Source organism: Sebastes umbrosus, chromosome 17 (genome assembly GCF_015220745.1).
Source record: "Sebastes umbrosus isolate fSebUmb1 chromosome 17, fSebUmb1.pri, whole genome shotgun sequence".
Classification (NCBI taxonomy): Eukaryota; Metazoa; Chordata; class Actinopteri; order Perciformes; family Sebastidae; genus Sebastes; species Sebastes umbrosus.
Window position 1 is genome coordinate 4,015,480 of NC_051285.1, and position 19,220 is coordinate 4,034,699.

Below are 19,220 nucleotides of genomic sequence, written 5' to 3' on the forward strand. Positions count from 1 at the left end.
CATGTGGCTGGAAATGGATCTGATGAGAGCAGTGAGACTGATAAAACTTCTATGAGAAAGATGCTTAAATGCTTATAGAGCTGAGGGGAACTGCAGAGTTTGATGATAATTCTCTGCATGGGCTCGCCTTTATTAATTCATTAATTTAATTTAATTTATTATAAATAATTTATTTGTCTTTATTTTTTTACATTGTAAGAGTAGTTGTTATTGCCCCATTCTTGATTTATAATATTAATGTTATTGATTAAAATGTAATTAAAAAAGGTGAAAACAAATATATTTATTATTGATATTATTATTTATATTATTATCATTTTTATTTGTTTATTTATTTATTCATACAAAGTGCAGCAGTAGAGGTCTCTATTTCGCGGTCCAGCTGTCAAACTGGGACACTCCCAGTAGCAGACAAGCTGACCAATCCCAGTGCTTATAATCGAGTTGACCCCACCCACACTACCAGAGAAATATGAGGATGAATCACCCATCCGTTTAAATGGCTCCACGTGTTCCCCGTGACCATTAAAATGATAAAATAGCTTTATTATTCTTCCCTATGTACCAGATATCTCCAATCTGCCTCTGTTCGCCTGTTTTCAGTCTCAAAAGAGAAGCCGCACCAGACTCCTACCAGAATTTTTGCTATTTAACGTTTTCTTACTTATTGGTGAAAGTAAAAGACTATTTTTTTGTGATTTAAGATATTATTATGAAACATTAATAACCCTTTATCAATTCGGCATACTTATTATGTTTTAAAAAGCACTGCATCGGTGTAAAATTGAGACTTTTATATCTGGCACGACAGATGAAGATGCACTGTCGAAGGCGTGTGAACACAGGGCGCCGTGTCATAAACATGGCATGCTATTGCAAACAAAATGTTTTTTTGGAAGATTTTATACATGCCGAATTAAAATATGAGTAAGAATGAGTGGATTTAGCATTGAATCATGCATTGTGAGTCACGTCTTTTACCCGATAAACACAGTCACACTTTAAATCCCCCTTTTTTTAAACGGAGTACGTCACACGCTAGACTGTTCTCTCTCATCTTTTCCCCCAGGAGGCTCTAGCTTCAATCCCAGCCCCCTTTGTTCAAGTCTAGCCTGGTGGGTTGAGTCAGAGGGAGGCTGTACTAACCACCCAACTAAACCTACACCACGAAGAGTGAGAAGAGGCCGAAAAAACACAGATATCCTGGAGACTGAGAGGGTTTTATGCACAGAAAAGTTGCTTTTTTGGAGTGTTGCTGATGCTGCGTTTCGTTTCCTCTCCACCGCCTGTGTTGCAGCAGTGTTTCGGCTACTAAAACAGCAATGCATGTTGATTTATCTTCGCTCTTTCTTCCTGAAAAGATGCAGGCTATCTGCTAAGCCATCATTTGGTGTATTGCTGCAGACACTGTGTGCACAGTTGTTGCCATCATCATCATCATCCTGCTGCTGCTGCTCCACTCCTTCCAGTCTCTCTGTGCTCAGCATCCATATTTGCATCCCAGGGAGTGGCAACCACTAATCCCATCTTTTCCTGGCAAGAAAATTGAAAGTTGTGCACCCCACCTTGGATGCTTTAATACCACACAGAAAGGTGAGTCTTTTCCTTTATTTAATATGTGTTTTTTATTGCTAGGAGGTGACTCAAAGTGAAGGACAGTCTGGATATGGACCACGTTGCCGCAGTAGCTACAACAATGGATCAAACTGCTGTTGTGTTACATTTTTGGTTGAGGTTGAGGTGCGCATTATCATCATCCCCAATGCTTTTTCTTATTGTTTTCACTCAAATAAATCCAGGCCTATGTGAGGAATAGCTCAGGTTGCATGAAAATCAATAGGCCTTATTTTTTTTCACTTCAGTTTTATTATAGCAAAACCATCATTCTAGACAGGATTGATTGATCTAAAGAAATGCCTCATTATCTGGATGAAAGGTGCATATTAAGGAAAATGATTAACTATCTGAAATCTGCTTTTTTTCCCTTCCTAATACCCAGTGTGTGTGGTTTAAAGCCTCTCAGCCCAGATGTGTGTTGTTTATTGTAAGCTATAACAGCATTAGATCTTCTTAATGGGCTTTTGGGCCATGATTTGTAGGCCATGCTCCACTTGGGCACAGGCCTACATTGACTCTCATGTCATATTATTATTATTAAAATTGACAAGTTGTGCCATGAAGCAATGATAATTTACTGTGACAAATGTAATGATAATTGCAATAATAACATACTTTTAAATGTTCCAGTTGGATTGCCAGGTGTTGAATAGTTAACCCCGGATAAAACTTAAAGGACCAGTGTGTAACATTTAGAGGGATTTATTGGCAGAAATGGAATATAATATTAATAAGTATGTTTTTGTTAATGTATTATCACTTGATATTGAAAATTATTGCGTTTTTGTTACCTTAGAATGAGCCTTTTATATCTACACAAGCCGCCATGTTGCTACCAACCCGGTCTCACGGGAAGGCGTATAAATAGCACGACATTACACTGATATTTCGCGCGTCATGAGGACGCATTTTAACATTTTCACATGCCATTTGTACACCACGCAACAAAACTGCGGTAACGTCCGCAGTTAGGAAACCGACGCACCGAGGCGTCCTTTAGTGACAGTATGCGACGAACCGGGTTTTCACCTCAGTCCAATGTAAACCCACCCGTGGCGTTATTCAACGGTCGGAGCAAGTGACGTAGTATTAATAGTGTCAGAGTCCGTTCATGAGGTGGGTGGGTCAAACAAACACAAGACTTTCAAGTAGCACACCGGTGTGAATCCTGTGAGTCGCTAGTCAGTGAAGTTAACGTCGACCACGACCGTTTCCTAACCCTAACTAAGTGGTTGTGTTGCCTAAACCTAACTTCCTGTGAAAACGGTGGTTTATTTTGAAAGGACACTATGGATGTACGAATGTATATTGACACGCCGTCCCTGGTCCGTCCAAAAGTAACGCAAGAGGGGTAACCCGTGCGCCGGCCTTCAATGCCGAGGGGCACTGACCAAGCGGTGGTATTTGACGAGTTGGGAGTGAGAATGTGTTGCTTAGTTAGGTTTAGGAAAAACGTCATGGTTGGGCTTAAAATAAGTACGTAAATTAGGTAAAATACATCCGGAAACAACACACGGCTTTTATTACACGGCTTTGTTGAATACTTGATTCTGATTGGTCAATCACGGCGTTCTACGGTCTGTTATTTCTTGACAGTAGACTGTTGCTATGGACACAGTTCTGATGTCGGACTGTGGCACACCGTTGTTGTTCTTAAGTAAGTAGCCGTGTTATAAGCGGGATAATGTACAGCTAGTGGTCATTGTTGTGAAATAAATGCGGCACTTACATCGCCCTGAAGGGGTTTATTTCACAACAATGACCGGCTCGCTGTACATTAACCCTTACTTATTCTACGTCACTAGCTCTGATCGTAGCATATTTATGCGAATAGACTCAGTACAGACTACATGGCGTACAAATGACACATCAAAAGCCGGACAGGTGTTCATATTGCACGCTTAATGCCTTGTGCATTATCGTGGCATACATACGCCTTTTTGTGCGGGCTGGTTGCTACAGTAGCCCAGAAAGGACGAACCAAACACTGGCTCTAGAGAGAGCAACTCACGTTTTTGCATTTACCACCATAGTTCTCCAACACGCTTGCCACCAAATCCCACACACTGCACCTTTAAACAAAAACTGTCAAAAATAGACATAACAGATGTAAATAAAAAAAGACACAACTGAGCTTAACATGTCAGCTTTGGTCTGTAGGTGTTTCTCTGTGCTAGTACAGTGTTTGGTTGTTCATTAATGAGATGCGACAGCAGTAGTGTTGTAGTGCTATATTTTGGAACAACACCTACATCTCATTAAATTACTACTTTTTGCTGTAATGAGCAGCCAACAACACAAATGGAAAACTTTCATAGCCAGAAATAAGCCCCAGGTGCTTGGATATTTTTCTGTCACTGTTACAACAAACCAGTTTCTTTAGGTTTAGGCAACAAAAACACTTAAAGTTTAGGGGAAAAAATTGTGTTTTGGTGTAAAACAACTACGTTTGAAAAGTGAAAGTGAAACTTAGGAATGTATTCATCGCCCCCGACATCCACCCCGCCTTATTACTACGGTCGTTAGAGGTCGCTGTCATCTTCTTTTATTCCTTCTTTCCATGTTATAGCCCATGTGAATCGATTGATAAAACCTACTAGTGGGTGTAGCAGGCCCCTACTCACCCACATCTGTGAGGCTTATCACTGATAACGCCCATTCACTGAGCTGATAAAAGAAAGAAACACCAAGTATTTCACAAGAAAAAAAAGGAAAAATTGAATATAAGTCAGAAAAAAATACATTTTATCTTTCTTTATTATCCGTTATGACCCCTCAGATTTATCTAGTGACTCCTCCGTAAATCACTAGATTGTATGCACACAATCGTCAAGTCATGATAAGATTGGAAGTTGCACAAATGTTTGAAAGCCTTTGGAAAAAATACAGTTGCATTGTTCTGCTGCTGTACAAACAGCTCCACATTGTGTGCATCTCATGTGATGTTGTTTCTGTGAAAACCAGTTGGTCTGGTCCATTCATACAAGTCTGGGGACTGGGTGACACGTGAGCATGCACTTGAAGCATGCACCCCTCAGTCTGCTTGTTTACCTCTTATTTCTCCTAACCGTTCCTGTATTTATGACTGCCTCAACCCAACAGATAAACATGGAGAGCGAGAGCCACCACTCCGACGTCTAGTGCCTGATCCAGTAGCCTTCATCGCCCAGGGAGGAGCTCTCAGGTCCTGGCCCGTCTCCCTGCTTCTGTAGAATGAATATGCTCAAGTCCAGTGGACTGAAAATCCCTGGCCGGGGGCCCAAGCATTCCAGCCCAGTGGGAAGGACCTCAGGGGGAGGATCCAGCCCCGTCGTCCCTAAAGACAGTAAGTCACTTCCTGCTTCTGACCCCGTGGAAAATATAAGGAATGCCATTCTTCCAGCTATTTTTCTTCTCGTCACCGGAAGTGGCTTAGACCATTTATTTTTCTTAATGACTCAGTAGAGCACAGCTGCATTAGATTACACGCACACAGAAGCTGGGAAGTGTTTTCTTTAACTTCATCTTCCAGTATATTTATAGAAAGATCTAAATGCAACTTTTTTCTTTTTAGCTTTCAGCAGTTTGAATGGGTGCCACACCCTCTCCATTTAAAATAATGTGTACTACTACTACTACTTCTTTCAATGGCAATTGTTAATTTAGTGTTTTCTCTTCTGTAGTGATTTTTTAAAAGCTGTACTAATCCAGGCCTGGCGCCTAAAGGTTACATTCCCATACAGCTTAACTGCATTGAGAATTACGTTTTGAACGTATTTCGTTGCGGATTATGTTTGTTTTTGACGTATCACATATACATTTGTAAAGTCATCTGTGGAAGTCCGCGTAGGGAGGAGGTTGTGTTGGTGGATGGTTCAAGCAAACACAGGACTTTCCCCCAGGAGGACGCTGTCTTTGTCCTGTGTGAAACCAAAAGTCACTTATTTTAATTTACGTCCGTAGCTTAATAACGTAACAATCATAGTCATTTTATGCCAAACTATGATGTTTTTTTTTACTAAATATAAATAACCAAGTAGTTTTGTTTTTTGTTTATTTTGTTTCAATTTACAACGTTAACCACATGTTTAAAACGATTTAAAATTGCGACCATAATCCAGGAGAAAAAAAACATTTTCAAAAATTGTTGTCACAAAAACATGGGAGAATGGGGTCCAGGTTGAAAAATACCAAAGTTGCCCTTTATTGGTATTACTTGACAATAACAAAAATACACTGCCAGCTGTGTCCTTAATCTGAAATGAAAAGATGAAACGTGGACTGACGACTTCTGCACAGCTTTGACCTTAAACAGCTACTTAAAAAAACGGACTGCTAACCAAAATTAGACTTCTCTGAAAAACACAACCCCTGCCTGCAAAAAAGTAATCACAGATGTTCTCACTCTGAAACGCAGCCGCACTGTTTATCCTCTCTGGTTTTAGCCCACATGACAGCGCCGTCCCACCGGCTCCACACGCACACGTCAGTCCTGTTTCTGCTAAATTACAGCTTCACTCCCCAGCTCAGCAGAAGAATAGCCGCCCTTCTCTGGCTGATACTACGCTGGTTTCTCATTAGCATCGGTGTGTAGGGGAGGCCTTTTATCAGTGAGTCATGCTTCATGGTGACTGTGGAGTTTCATGAGAAAGCAAACAAAGCTGTTGCTGTTTAAGTTGTTCCAGCACAGGAAGTGTTTAATTTACTGAAACTCATGCTGTTTATAATTACTATAATTAATCCGTCATGTTATTCAATATTATGTTAATGTGGTATGTATGTTTTAGAGTCAAAATGCTATTTTCCCTTCAAGCTTTTCTAAAACCTTGTTCCCTCGTGCCTTAATGTAAGTTTCTGCATGATGACACTGCTACATGTACAGTATATATATACATCCTTAAAGTCAGTGTATTAACGTTACATACAGTAACTTAGATGGCGGTCGGCGTGCTCCCAGTTTGGAGAAGCAGATGCTAGGAATGTACTGCTGTGGACGCCACGTTTGTTCAGTTCAGAAAGTCACACATTAACCCAAACTAACTAACCGATCGATGCAGTGGTAGACCAGCAACTCGTATTCTGAGAGGTAACATTACTGATTTTGTGAATGGAGTCTGGTCTGATGGCTTTGAAGAGTTCCACATCAGAAAGGGTTGTATGACGGCGAGGTAAAGCGGTGAAAATATTCTAAATATAGCTTACACTTAAAACTGATTTTACCTCGCCATCAGACAGCCCTTTCTGACGGCGAACTGAAGCGGTTATATCGCTCTATTCAAAGCCACCAGACTCCATTCATAAAAACATTAATTTTACCTCGCGGAAAACAGGAGTATACGAACAACCCCACGTCAAAAAATCCAGACTAACACTTTCAGTTACTTCCAATCTTAGCACAGCTAACGTTGACTCAGCTAGTTCTAGCGTTCACATTATTCATAATCTTATTGATTAGATTCATTTGGTAACGTTACTGCTTTTTGCGAATGTCTGAGTGGGCGTTTCCTTTTGAGAAAACAAACAAACAGAACAGAACGCAGATGGACCCGCCCTTTAAAGAAAGTGAGAAAACTGTTTCTGCCTCCCAGAAATTGCTGTATTATTACTTTGACAATTGAAAATGTTTAGATGTAGTAATAGCCTAATAATAAGATATGATATATTAGTGTTTGTAAATCTGAGAGAGCCGTTTGAATGTAATCTAAAACACATCTCTCAACATATTATTTTCCTTGGTTTGTTAAAGCCATTTATTAGCATTTCTAAAGCGAGTAAACTAAACTTGCTTTCATTTATCCATCCCAGTTTGTGTTGGACCTGGATGTTATTTTAGTTTCTCTCTGTGTGGAAGTCAGAAATCATCCTGAACTCGTCCATTAGCAGCTCAAACAGCTAATCCCTTAATGTTGCATCAGGGCCCGTCAGCTGTTAGCTATCTGTCCTAATGTGACTGCTGCTCATATAAACTCCTGCCTGTTTGTTTTCTACCACACATGAAGTCATTAGTCTGCTCACATCCTGTTTATCCACAAAAGAAAATACACAATCATCATGATGCATGGCGCTTTTCTTTTCCCAGCGTCGTGCTTTCTGCATGTGATTTCAACTTTTAAGATCTCTACAATGATTTCATGGACATCGTCACGTCGTTTTATCATTTATGAGATTCACATTGCAGATGTCAGAGTGTGTTTGTAGATATATAATGCAAGGAAAGTTTATTTATATAGCATATTTCAGTGCTTTACATAAAACATCAAAAGCATCCAGACAAAGTGCAAAAGAAACGCACCGCAAAAGGACATTTACATACAATAAAAACAGTTATTAAAGAGCCAAGAGAATAGAAAACAAGCTAAATTAGAATATGACAGGTATAAAATAAGAGTGACAGTGGAGTGTAAGAAATTAATAATTATTTGATTTAATAAAAGGCAGCAGCAAACAGAAGTTTGTTCTAGATATATGGAGCATAGAAACTGAACGCTGCTTCTCCATGTTTAGTTTTGACTCTGGAGACAGAAATAAAATGTAAGTATGGATAGCTCAAAACCTTTATATTTGTTTAAGGATATCCAAAATGTCTTTGTAGATATCTTTAAAAAACAATTATTAACTTCAATATTAAGATTAAATTCAAGATATGTCCAGTGTAGTCATCAGATATCTCCGAGAAGTCCGACAATATGAATGAAGATCTTGAATTACAGTTTTGACTACTTCTGATTTAAATGTAAATATCTGGAAATCACATTTCAGAGAGTCAAAACTAAATTGTAGGTTCGTTGTTACTAGTCACAATATAATTGTATCTTAAAGGAATAGTATAAGATCTGCTTATTTGCTTTCTTGCTGAGGATTAGATAATAACATTGGTATCACTCTCATGTATGCATGGCTAGCAGCCGCTTCGTTACCTTAGCGTAAAGACTGGAAAGAGAGGGAAACTGCAAGCCTGGCTTTGTACAAAGGTAAAAATCCTCCCACTTCTACCTCTAAAGCTCATTTAATTAACATGTTATTCCTTTAATTTAAAGGTTTGACTAGTTATGAATGCTTTGCAGATAAAGTTACTACGAGGAACTTTAATTTTATGTTGATTTTGGCGGTCCCTGTGGACAAAAGTGGTAGTGTTTCCGAGCACCAGACTCCCTTTAATAAACCTCTAATTTTACCGCAGCAGGGTCTGACAGTCTGCCCCGCTCAGTCCTGGTTCTGGTTCTCCCGTGCCTCCCTTCCCTCCAGCGGGTCCAGAAATACGGCCTGGGCCTCCAGCAGCGTGGCGTCGGTGTTGGCTCCCAGCGGAGCAGCAAAGCGAAGGGAATCAGACTGAACGAGGAGCTTTAAGACTGTTTCATGCAGTTAAAAGTTCCTCACAGTAACTTCAAAGTAAATCATGTTAATCTTTAATAATAAATTATTAAAGTTTGTGGCAATCCATCAATCTGCACTTCAGAAATCATGTAGCTGAGAACTCTTCTACCTCAAGTTGGCTATAAAACACTTATGATATATCGTTGGGACAACACTGATGGAGGGATTAGTTTCCTGCCCCAGATAGTCCTCTTAACACTGACCTGGCCTCAGACTCTCAACCCCCCGTTTGTTGGTTTTAGCTTGGTAGATTGTGAGAAGGGGCCACTGTGTCGGGGACTTTGGCAGAGTTTATTTTGCTGGATTTATTTTCACCCTCTAGAAGAAACTGTTGTCAGAGAGCATCTGAGCCAGTTCCTTCTCGCTGCGTTTGATGTGAAAATAACAGAGCTGTGCCACCGCTCGTGATGCCGCCACGTCTCCGGTGACCTTGGAAAGAGAGTTTCTCAACAGAAATATCTCAGTCACAGTCGATGGCTGTTGCCTTTTTTGGAGACATGCAGCTTCCACTTCACAGTCCTCCTCATACAGTATACAAAATACCACTTTCTGTAATTCCACTAGTTTGTAAACCTGCATTCAAGCTGTAAGCACGTCATTGGCTTATTAACACCTAATGGAGAAGATTTTTCTGGAAAAAATGGAAATAGAGTTGTGTTTTTATTTTATTTTTTTCTTATTGTTTTGTATTAGTTTAATAACAATAATATATATTTTTTTAAATAAACTAAAAAATAAAAATAAATAAATATTAATGATAATAACAGCAATAATGACAAAGTAAACAGCAATAGTAATATTACTCATAACATTAGTGAAAATAGCCGTAATGACTAAAAGGACATGTTATAGTAGCTGAAGTGGTGACACGAGGCCAATAAATAAATAAATAAATAATAATAAATGATGGTATTATAGTGACGTGTTGTTGTTGTTCCTGTTTAACGTAAATTAGCTGATAAATCTGATACAGTGATATCGGATCAGTGCATAGACTAGCATACTCGCCAATACCCGGTCAAGCATTTTAGGCTGTATTGTTTCAGATACTGGTGGCAGTATAGGAACAACTCAGTTTTGTTTTGATCCCTCTTGCTCGCTCTACCACTCATCTGCAAACCATCATTGATAAGATCTCTTAGTTTCCTTCATCACTGTCCTGTAGGCAAACTATGAAACCATGTGAGTCCACGTGAAGCTCTAGACCTCCTGTAACCTGGCAGCAAGACACTAAATGAACCAAATACAAAGACCACAAATACAGAAAAATACAGAAGGTTAGACCTTAAGAATACGCTGGTCATTTGAAGACATAATAGCACCACTAAAAACCTGTTTGTGCTCATAGAAAACACCTGAAATGTGTGCTCTCAAATGTAGAACATGACACTTCGGTTGTGGATTTCCTTTATGTGTAAAAGGAAACATTTGAAGCTCAACCCCGTCCAGCTGTTAGCGTCTGTGCCGCTCGGCCTCACACAGCTGCCGAAGACAACAACAACACACTATCAGCCCTCGATAAGCCCAATTTAAAACAAAAAGAACAAGATGATTGCCACTGTGGATCCTAAATAGGGCGAGTTAAAGAGGCCAGAGAAAGAGGTGAGTGTGTAACAGAAGTAGAGAGAGATGGGGGGGATAATTGGGGGGAGGAAGAGGAGGAGGAGGAGGGCCGGGAGGAAGCTGTGGAGGTTTCATTGTGCAGAGCTAATGAATAGTGGGATTCAGATGGTGGTGGGAGGTGGCCAAGCACAATAGTGAAAGTAAGGGCTGTGTTTCCAGTCTTCCTTCTGCCGAGGATCCTTTTGCCCTCTCTCTCCTGTTGCCTCGGCAACCCAAAATCATGGGTTGGCTCAGGTTTGGGTCCGCTGGCCAGGATCACATGATGCACTGGCTGATCCTGTGTTTCCCTTACAAAAAAAAACATAAGTGTATGTTTTTATGTCTGTCACTGTTGCATTTAGGTGCACAGCTGTTGCAATATCAGATTTTCACTACAGGATTACTGGCCAAACGAATCAATATAAAATAACAATATTATCGTGATATCTAGAGAACATTTTTACATTTTGTCTCTCTTTTGGCAAATTAATTACACTCAAAATAGTTGGTAGTAAAGTGTAGGGAGGTGGAGAGATGGTCTGTAACCATAACTGTATATATAAAATAATTTAAAAGGCGCTGGATTATTTAGCCGATATTATGATGTGTGTATTATTAACATGATATCAATATTTCACTTTTTAAATATCACGGTTACCGTCAATACCGGTATATCGCGACACCCCTAGTCATGGCTGAATATTTAGATGATTTCAACAGTGTGGATGAGACGCGAGATTTCAGAACAAGAGTACAGAGCAGACCGGATCAAGCAACCAATGTGACCGTCGTTGCGAGAAATCATGTGTCTTTTTATTTGAGTACCTTCTAGGTTTCAGAAAACATCAAAAAGACACATTTAGGAAAAGATGTGCGCTGCTGAAAGGCTTGTAGTTTTTATTTAAACAGTTATTTGCATTATAAAAACCCTCTGTGGTCGGTCAGACCGCGTTGGAGGTGCTAGTGTTAAAGGTAATTTTAATAAATATTAAACTGAATTTGGACCAGGACCTTTGAAGGTTTCTTAGGTACCTTTCCCAACCACGTCTGGTGCTTTGGCTGATGTGATTCCAGCTGCAGATATGGGTCAAACCCGCAGTGACTTATGGCTGATGGTGATGCTGTTTGTCAGTTTGCTCTGGGCGACATTCATTTAACACAGATTACAGATCAATGAGGGACCGGAGTACTCTCATTTTCTAATTGTCAATATCTTTCAGTCAGTCGATATATGTGATGTTTAACAGCAAAGAACAAACATTTACCGGATTTTAGACAAAAGCAAACTCATTTTAAAATGTTTCTCTCCTAAAGTCTGCAGAAAAAAACAACCAGTTCCCCCCAAATAAACATCCACTGGAAGCAGCACATTCCTCAAAACTTCCAAACTGTATCATCAAGTTAGAAACCCCTTTGAAGTTGTGCCCGTTTGTGCCGAATGCGTCTCACATCACAACATATGGGAGCAATTGAGGCGTAAAGCACAAGCACAAGCGCTGAGGCCCACAGAGCCCCGGGCCCTCCGTCAGCCAGTCAGGGTGTCGGTGAGACAGCCCCGGCACCAACCATCCTTACAGATAAACACAGACTTTACTGGCAGCGCCATGCACTAGACCGCGCACTAGACCGCGCACTAATGGTGCCCTGCTCAGTTTACAGACTGTTGCGGACAAAAACAACAACAACGGAGCTCATCTACGTGTGAAACAGGGCGATATCAGAGGGCAGCATGGCAGGGTTAATCACCGGCACATCACTGATACCGTCTCTCTGACCCACTTTTCAGGAGGCATTAGAGGAACTCTGTTGTGCTGGATGCTGCCACACAAGCAGTTTTTTTTTTTTTTTTTGCCAGCATGACACAATCAAACGGGATGAGTAATGTGACAGCGATTCTGCTGGACTGTATGATCTCACAATGCATGCACTGTTCACAGCTTGACCCTCCATTGAAGAGCTCAGAGAATGTGATCACAATAAGAAGTACTGATGCACGTTTCATTAGTAACGTTCATGTTACCTGCTTGTGTTTCTGTTATATGAACATGTTTCCTGCTCTATAATAAATAATGTTTGTCTTCTTCTCCAGATGCTCCTCTCAAGCCCACCACACCAACTAAAATCTCTGAAGAGGGCGACGAAGTGTTGGGGGATTACACAGTGGGCGAACAGGTCTGGGTCAATGGCGTCAAACTGGGATCTATCGCCTACCTAGGGGAGACCCAGTTCGCCCCGGGACAGTGGGCAGGCGTGATACTGAATGACCTAGTTGGCAAAAACGACGGGTCAGTGGGCGGCGTGCGCTACTTCGAGTGCCAGCCCCTCCAGGGCATCTTCACGCGACCCTCGAAGCTCACCCGACAGCCGGTCGGAGAGGGAAGCGACAGCCTCTCCTGTGAGTCGCTCTCTGCCCTGAATCTGTCTCATCAGAGCGGCAATGGCGCCGCCCCTGGCCAGCGGGTGGTGATGCCGCTGAGAGAGGGCCTGCTCAACAGCACTGTGAAGACGGGCAATGAGTCGGGGTCCAACATGTCCGACAGCGGCTCGGTGAAGAAAGGAGGGGATAAGGATCTTCGAGTTGGAGATCGAGTTTTGGTGAGTAATTTTGGTGTTGGATGACGAGTGGTTTGTAAGACAGAGTTCCCTCTCGGGACGGGCTTTTATAGAGTCTGGCCCTGATCAGACAGAGTGCGTTTTACACGTGGAAAACCTGAGGTGCACCGCACTGTTGCCCGATCAGACAGAGCGTTTCTTGCTGTTTGCTGCATCTTTTTGTTTTATATGTCGCTAGACAAAGACCCAATGAGTGATAACGTTACCTTATAACAAACCATGAACTGTACACAACCCAAATAGTTCATAGTAAAGTTTAAAGTGGCAGTATATTTTTGGCATCATTGGTAAAAAAAATCCATAATAACCTTTCAGCGTATTGTAATTCAAGTGTTCTGAGAGATAAGACTTCTGCACCTCTTCATGGCTCTGTTTTCAGGCTTTAAAAAACTTTGGCCACTCTGAAATCACAGGTCATTTCAGAGTGACAGTGTTCCTGTTGAGCGTTCCTCTTGGCTTTGCTCCAGCTGGTGGGCGGTGCTTGGTATTTCCTCAATATATGAAGGACAACACTGGGCTGAAGGAGCCTTTTAGGTCCTTGAAAAGTAGTCCCGGGACCAAAACTACCAGGAACTTCTTGGTGCAAACCCGGCTTATATGTGCTTATCGTAGGCCGGTTTGCAAAGGGCCAGGCTAGCTGTTTCCCCCTGTTTCCAGTCTTTATGCTAAGCTAAGATAACATCTTCTAGCTGTAGTCTTATACTTAACAGACACTAGAGTGGTATTGATCTTCTCGTTGAGTCTCCGCCAGAAAGCAAATGATTGACTACATAATTTCACTAGCTATGCCAATCTGCCAATTACAATTTAACATGTTTAAATTTTCTGTAAATATTATATTAATAACATAATCCATAGGAGCTGAAAGTAATTAGATGAGACAGTTTTATAAAGCCTTTCTGCAGTGTAATGTGATGCATGGTTGATACCCCTCAGGAGAATTCTGCTTATCACTAGCATTCATCCATCGGACCTTTATTAGTCCACCATTCCCCAATAAAAGATGGTCAACATGTCGATTAAATAGCATGTCAAAGTAAACCTTACATTCTGCGTATTTCCTTATTGACCTCTGTTGGTGTATATGATGTTCACTGCATGGAATTATTGGCCCCGGGTCACATTGCTTTCCATTTACTGATGGGCACAGGGGATAGTTACATCAGTTTGAACCGGGGAGCCGGAGAAGCCTTCCTCCTGGTCAATATTGTAAATCACTCCGGATTACTTTCAGCACTTAAGAGAGGAGAGACCAGTGCTGACACATTGATCAGTGAGGCCATCTATCTCCTAAGCCTCTCCCTGTAATCTATCTTACTGTGAGGGCTCGGACGTGTCACGCCATCCTCGATCTGACCTGCAGCTGGAAATAAAACACTGCTTCAAAAATTTGCGTGAAACTCAGATTACACATCGTGGACATAAAGCAAAGATTATTTTCCTCCACTTGGTGTTGAATAATGTGATAGTAGCGAGGACACATTGATTACGTTTATATTCACACTGAATATTCTGCTGTTATTCGGAAAATTTGAAAAGTTTTTTTACAGCAGTTTGTGACACACGACCTCTTGCCTGTTTACGTCCAGCTGTGTGCATTGAACACAAACCAACTAGCCGACAGTTTGCAGAGATGCATGCCCAAAAGAAAAGAAGGAGAAACACACCTACTATTAAACATGATGAAAGACTTGGTGGATATCAACAGGTTTTTGGATATGAACAAATATCACAACGTCGACCTTTTCAAGAAGTTGGTTGAAGGAATGAAAGAAGGAGGCTGTGTTTGCACGGTCCAACATGTCTGGAAAAAATTAACATTTTGTGCATGTAAATGTAATCACTGACTACTTTAACATGCACAACATATTATATTTAACATATTCCACTAATATTCCTTTTAACATGCAGCCGTGTATACTCTGATTAACGTAACTGGCGGCGAACTCAGCCTCCCTCTTTCATTCCTTCGGCGTTGCAATATTTGTGCACATCCAAAAATGTCTTGATATCCAAGTCTTTCATAATGTTTGAAGGAGACAGTGTGTAGGATCTGGCGGCATCTAGTGGTGTGGTTGCAGATTGCAACCAACTGAGTACCCCTCCGCTCACTCCTCCTTTTACAAGACTGCGGTAACGTGAGCCACAGAGTGCAAAACCGTGGTAACGCCGTTCACCTCACTCAGAGGCCATCCTTACCATAATAACACTACTTTAGGAGCAACAGAGGTCAGACGCCGGCTGGTGGTACCACAGTTTTGCACTCTGCGTGTCGGAGAACTACAAAAATGTGTTTGGTATGTCTGTTCTGGGCTACTGTAGACACATAGTGGAGCAACAAGACGGACGATGAAGGGCTCATTCTAAGCTAACAAAAACACAATTCTTATTTTCAGGTGATTTTACACTAATGAAAACATAGTTATGAATATTATATTACATTTCTGCTAATAGATCCCCAGAAATGCTGCACACTGTTCCTTTAATAGTAGGTGTGTTTCTCCTTCTATTCTTTTGGGCATGCATCTCTGAAAACTGTCGTCTAGTTGGTTTGTGTACGACGCACAGAGCTGGACGTAAACAGACGAGAAGCCGTGTGATGCAAACCTCAACTGAGACTCATATAGTGAATGTGCTGTATACACGTCCAAAGAATGCTCCTAAAACCTGAATAATATCAGCATATCACACATGTCTTGATCTGAAAATGCTCCAATTCAGAATAATTCAGAATACATGAAACCTAATTCAGAATATCCAAACAGAATATGTTGTTTACGTGACCCGTATCAAATTTCCGAATAACAGTGGAATATTCAACAAGCGTAGTCGGTGCTTTCTCACACATTCAGTTGAACTGGAGGCATCTGTGCATGGTCCAGCTCTCTGGCAGAGGAGTAATCTTGAACTAAGGTCAAACTTTGCCGCTGTTTGTGTAAATAGCAGCCATCTAGAGATTGCCTAAAGAGGATGTTACTCAGAATATTTAAAAAAGAAAAGAACTGCAGAAATGTTTCCCAACAGAGAGACAACCTCAGAGGCTAAACACATGATGACTGTGTCCATTTGCCTTGGCACAGACATGTTTCTCCTCTGCTGGTTTTAGTGTTTAACCAGAGGCCGTCTCTGCTGCTGGAGAGTTTGGTAAAGGTTAAATGGGTTGTTCTCTTTCAGCGATGCGATGTGGCTGCTGTTTATTTGGATAGTTTGATAGGCACTCACACGGCCGCTAGACGATGAAATCGTACCTTAACACAAACATAACATGGAAAACTTTATTAAACAGGATAAAAGAATAAATGTTCCTTTTCCAAATTGAAATCCATGTGGTATGAGCCGTGTAAAGAACAACCAACCAAGATTTTACTGGCTGATACTGTTTCATTACATGCACATTCACTTATGGGGCTTTTCCATCGGCACTTTTGGCCACACCGAGTCAAACCATGTCGCGCTGATTTGCGTTTCCATTACCAGTTTAAATGTGCCGAGTTGTGCAGAGCCACGACCGAGATGGACCATCTCCGGAGGCTTTGCCGCTTCATAATAAAAGCTTTTAAATAACAAAATAAAGGGAGACTTTTAGTGTGAAGAATGACTGAATGTCTGTAGCCGCCTGGTCTGTACCAATTATTTTACAGATCCATCAAGTAGATGTTGAGACGCTTCATAGGACCATGACTGTGTGCAACATTTCATAGCAATCCATCCAATAGATATTTCAGTCTGGACCAAAGTGTTGGACCGACCGACCAACAGACCGATAACCCTAAAGCCACGCCGCTAGCGTGGCTACAAACACACCATCACAATATGAAGTATTCATGCAAAGTTTCCATTTGGGGTGAACCAAGGATTACGTCTAAGGAGTTTATATTCGGTAGAGATATTCACAGCCAAAGATACCCTGAAGATTAGACGCTTGAGGTGGGGATTTAGCTCTCGTCTCGTCGCACCACTTCTTGAGTACAGCTTTTTACATGAGACTGGCAATAACTGGAGCCAAGATGTGGCTTGTGCTGACTGGCTGTCTTTGCACTGCTGGCAATTTGACACTGAGTCACTGAGACATCACACAGTCATGCTGACAGAAAAACCATCCCAGTTTAATGTCTTGTGACACCACGGTGATTCTTGCCACGTTTTTTCTCCTTCTGTTTTCCTCAGTGGTTTATAGGAGATGGACAGAGTCAGAGGGGTGGAATATTAATTTGACAATAGAGAGACGAAGAGTGACTTGCCACGCCTTTTTTTGTTTGTCTTTGTGTTCAGTTCCATCAGCTACTAAACCCAGTAGTGAGTAGTATGTATTTATATATGGGATCTTTTTTTGGAAGGTCATGTTTCCTTAATGTTAAAGGAATACTTCACCCACAAAATTACCATTTTGTACATCAATTACTCACCCTGTGTTACCTTGAATTCTTGAAGAAAACTCTGTTTTTCTCTCATGTCTACACGGCAAAACGGCCGCATTTAACAACTGCAAAACTATATCAAAACATCTGTTTACAAACTATCACACAACTGGTGCAGTATAATCCAAGCCTCATTTATCACATGCAAGTGTTTTAAATAGTAAGGTTTTAGTGAAGATGCATGTGTTTGGGAAGTAGTGAGCATCCGACTCGATAAATGAGACTTGGATTATACTGAAGCCGTTATAGCGCTGTGTTCAAAGCCACCAGACTCCATTCACAAAAACAGTCATTTTACCTCACAGAACACGGGAGTATACATACAACTCCACTTCAAATAATCCAAACTAACACTTTCTGTCATTTCCAAAAGCGTTCACATTATTCATAACCTTATTGATTAGCTTACTTTACTAACCTACATCCTAACGGCTGAGTGGATGTTTCCATTTGGAAAAAGAACGCAGATGGACCCGCCCTTTAATGATGACATATTAAGGTTTATAAGGACAAGTAGTCATGATTACAAGCTGTGATTATTCCTCCACAACCACGTTAACTGTCTTTACCTCTGCATGTAGTTTTCATGATAGAAAGTGTAACAGACGGACTTCTCTTCTGTTGTAGGTGGGAGGCTCTAAGATGGGAGTCATACGCTACATGGGAGAGACGGACTTCGCCAAGGGTGAATGGTGTGGGGTCGAGCTGGATGAGCCCCTGGGGAAGAATGATGGTGCTGTGGCTGGTACAAGGTATACACACACATCCACACATTATGTCTGCTTCAAGCTCCCCAAATTCCTCTGCTTTTTCCCCTGAAGGGAAACTGAGGGGAAGACTGTGGCTCCATCTGTTCATCTGATTGTTCTTTGTTCTTTTGTCCATTAAATTACACTAACTGACCCACTAGCACAGAGCAGGTCGGCACCGCTGGTTGCTTTTAGGGTAGCCTTGAGTCATGTCCAGTCCAGATCCAGAAGCACACATTTGTTTACAATTAAGATTTACTCTAAGATTTAGCCTTATTTGTAACCTCTTATTCCAGTATAATTCCCAAATAGTTTTGATTTGCAGAGGCCTTATTCATGACCTCTTAACTACGTTCAGAATATCAAAGATAGATGTAGAAAACGAAATGAAAAAACAGATGTAAAACTTCACACATGTTCTGTTAAAAGAAAAAGAAAAAACTGTAGTTAAAGTTAAAAAAGAAAACACAAAAATCAGTTTAAGTACCTGATAATAAACTTATTTGAATCCCCAAACTAAACACAAAGGGACACACTATAAAAAGTGATTTTGTGTTGGTAAAATCCCCAACCTCTTGCCTCTCTCCCTGCAGATACTTTCAGTGTCTTCACAAGTTCGGCCTGTTCGCTCCGATCCACAAGGTGATCCGCATCGGCTTCCCCTCCACCAGCCCGGCCAAGGCCAAGAAGAGCAAGCGGATGGCCATGGGGGTTTCCTCTCTGGTCCACAGCCCCAGCAGCTCCTCCATCAGTTCAGTCAGCTCGGTGGCCTCCTCCGTGGGCGGACGACCGAGCCGAACTGGACTGGTAAGACGACGGCAGTGAGCCTCAGATACAAACTGAATTGTTTGACAGTTTGGGAAAAACG

General features: G+C 41.3%; 1 protein-coding gene across 6 annotated transcripts in view; it reads left to right on the forward strand.

The window, feature by feature from the left end:
• Positions 1-493: 493 nt before the first annotated feature.
• clip2 (CAP-GLY domain containing linker protein 2) overlaps positions 494-19,220 on the forward strand; it is a 38,931-nt gene continuing 20,204 nt past the window's right edge. For 3 of the 6 annotated variants that reach the window (XM_037747990.1, XM_037747993.1, XM_037747994.1), the window contains exons 1-5: positions 495-1,593; positions 4,720-4,942; positions 12,662-13,167; positions 18,231-18,355; positions 18,946-19,159. In XM_037747990.1, the coding sequence (XP_037603918.1) occupies positions 4,831-4,942; positions 12,662-13,167; positions 18,231-18,355; positions 18,946-19,159 (957 nt within the window). In that variant the 5' untranslated portion in view covers positions 495-1,593; positions 4,720-4,830. Of the gene's footprint in view, positions 1,594-4,719; positions 4,943-12,661; positions 13,168-18,230; positions 18,356-18,945; positions 19,160-19,220 lie in introns of all 6 variants that reach the window. The other 3 variants (XM_037747991.1, XM_037747995.1, XM_037747992.1) reach the window with 2 other exon arrangements.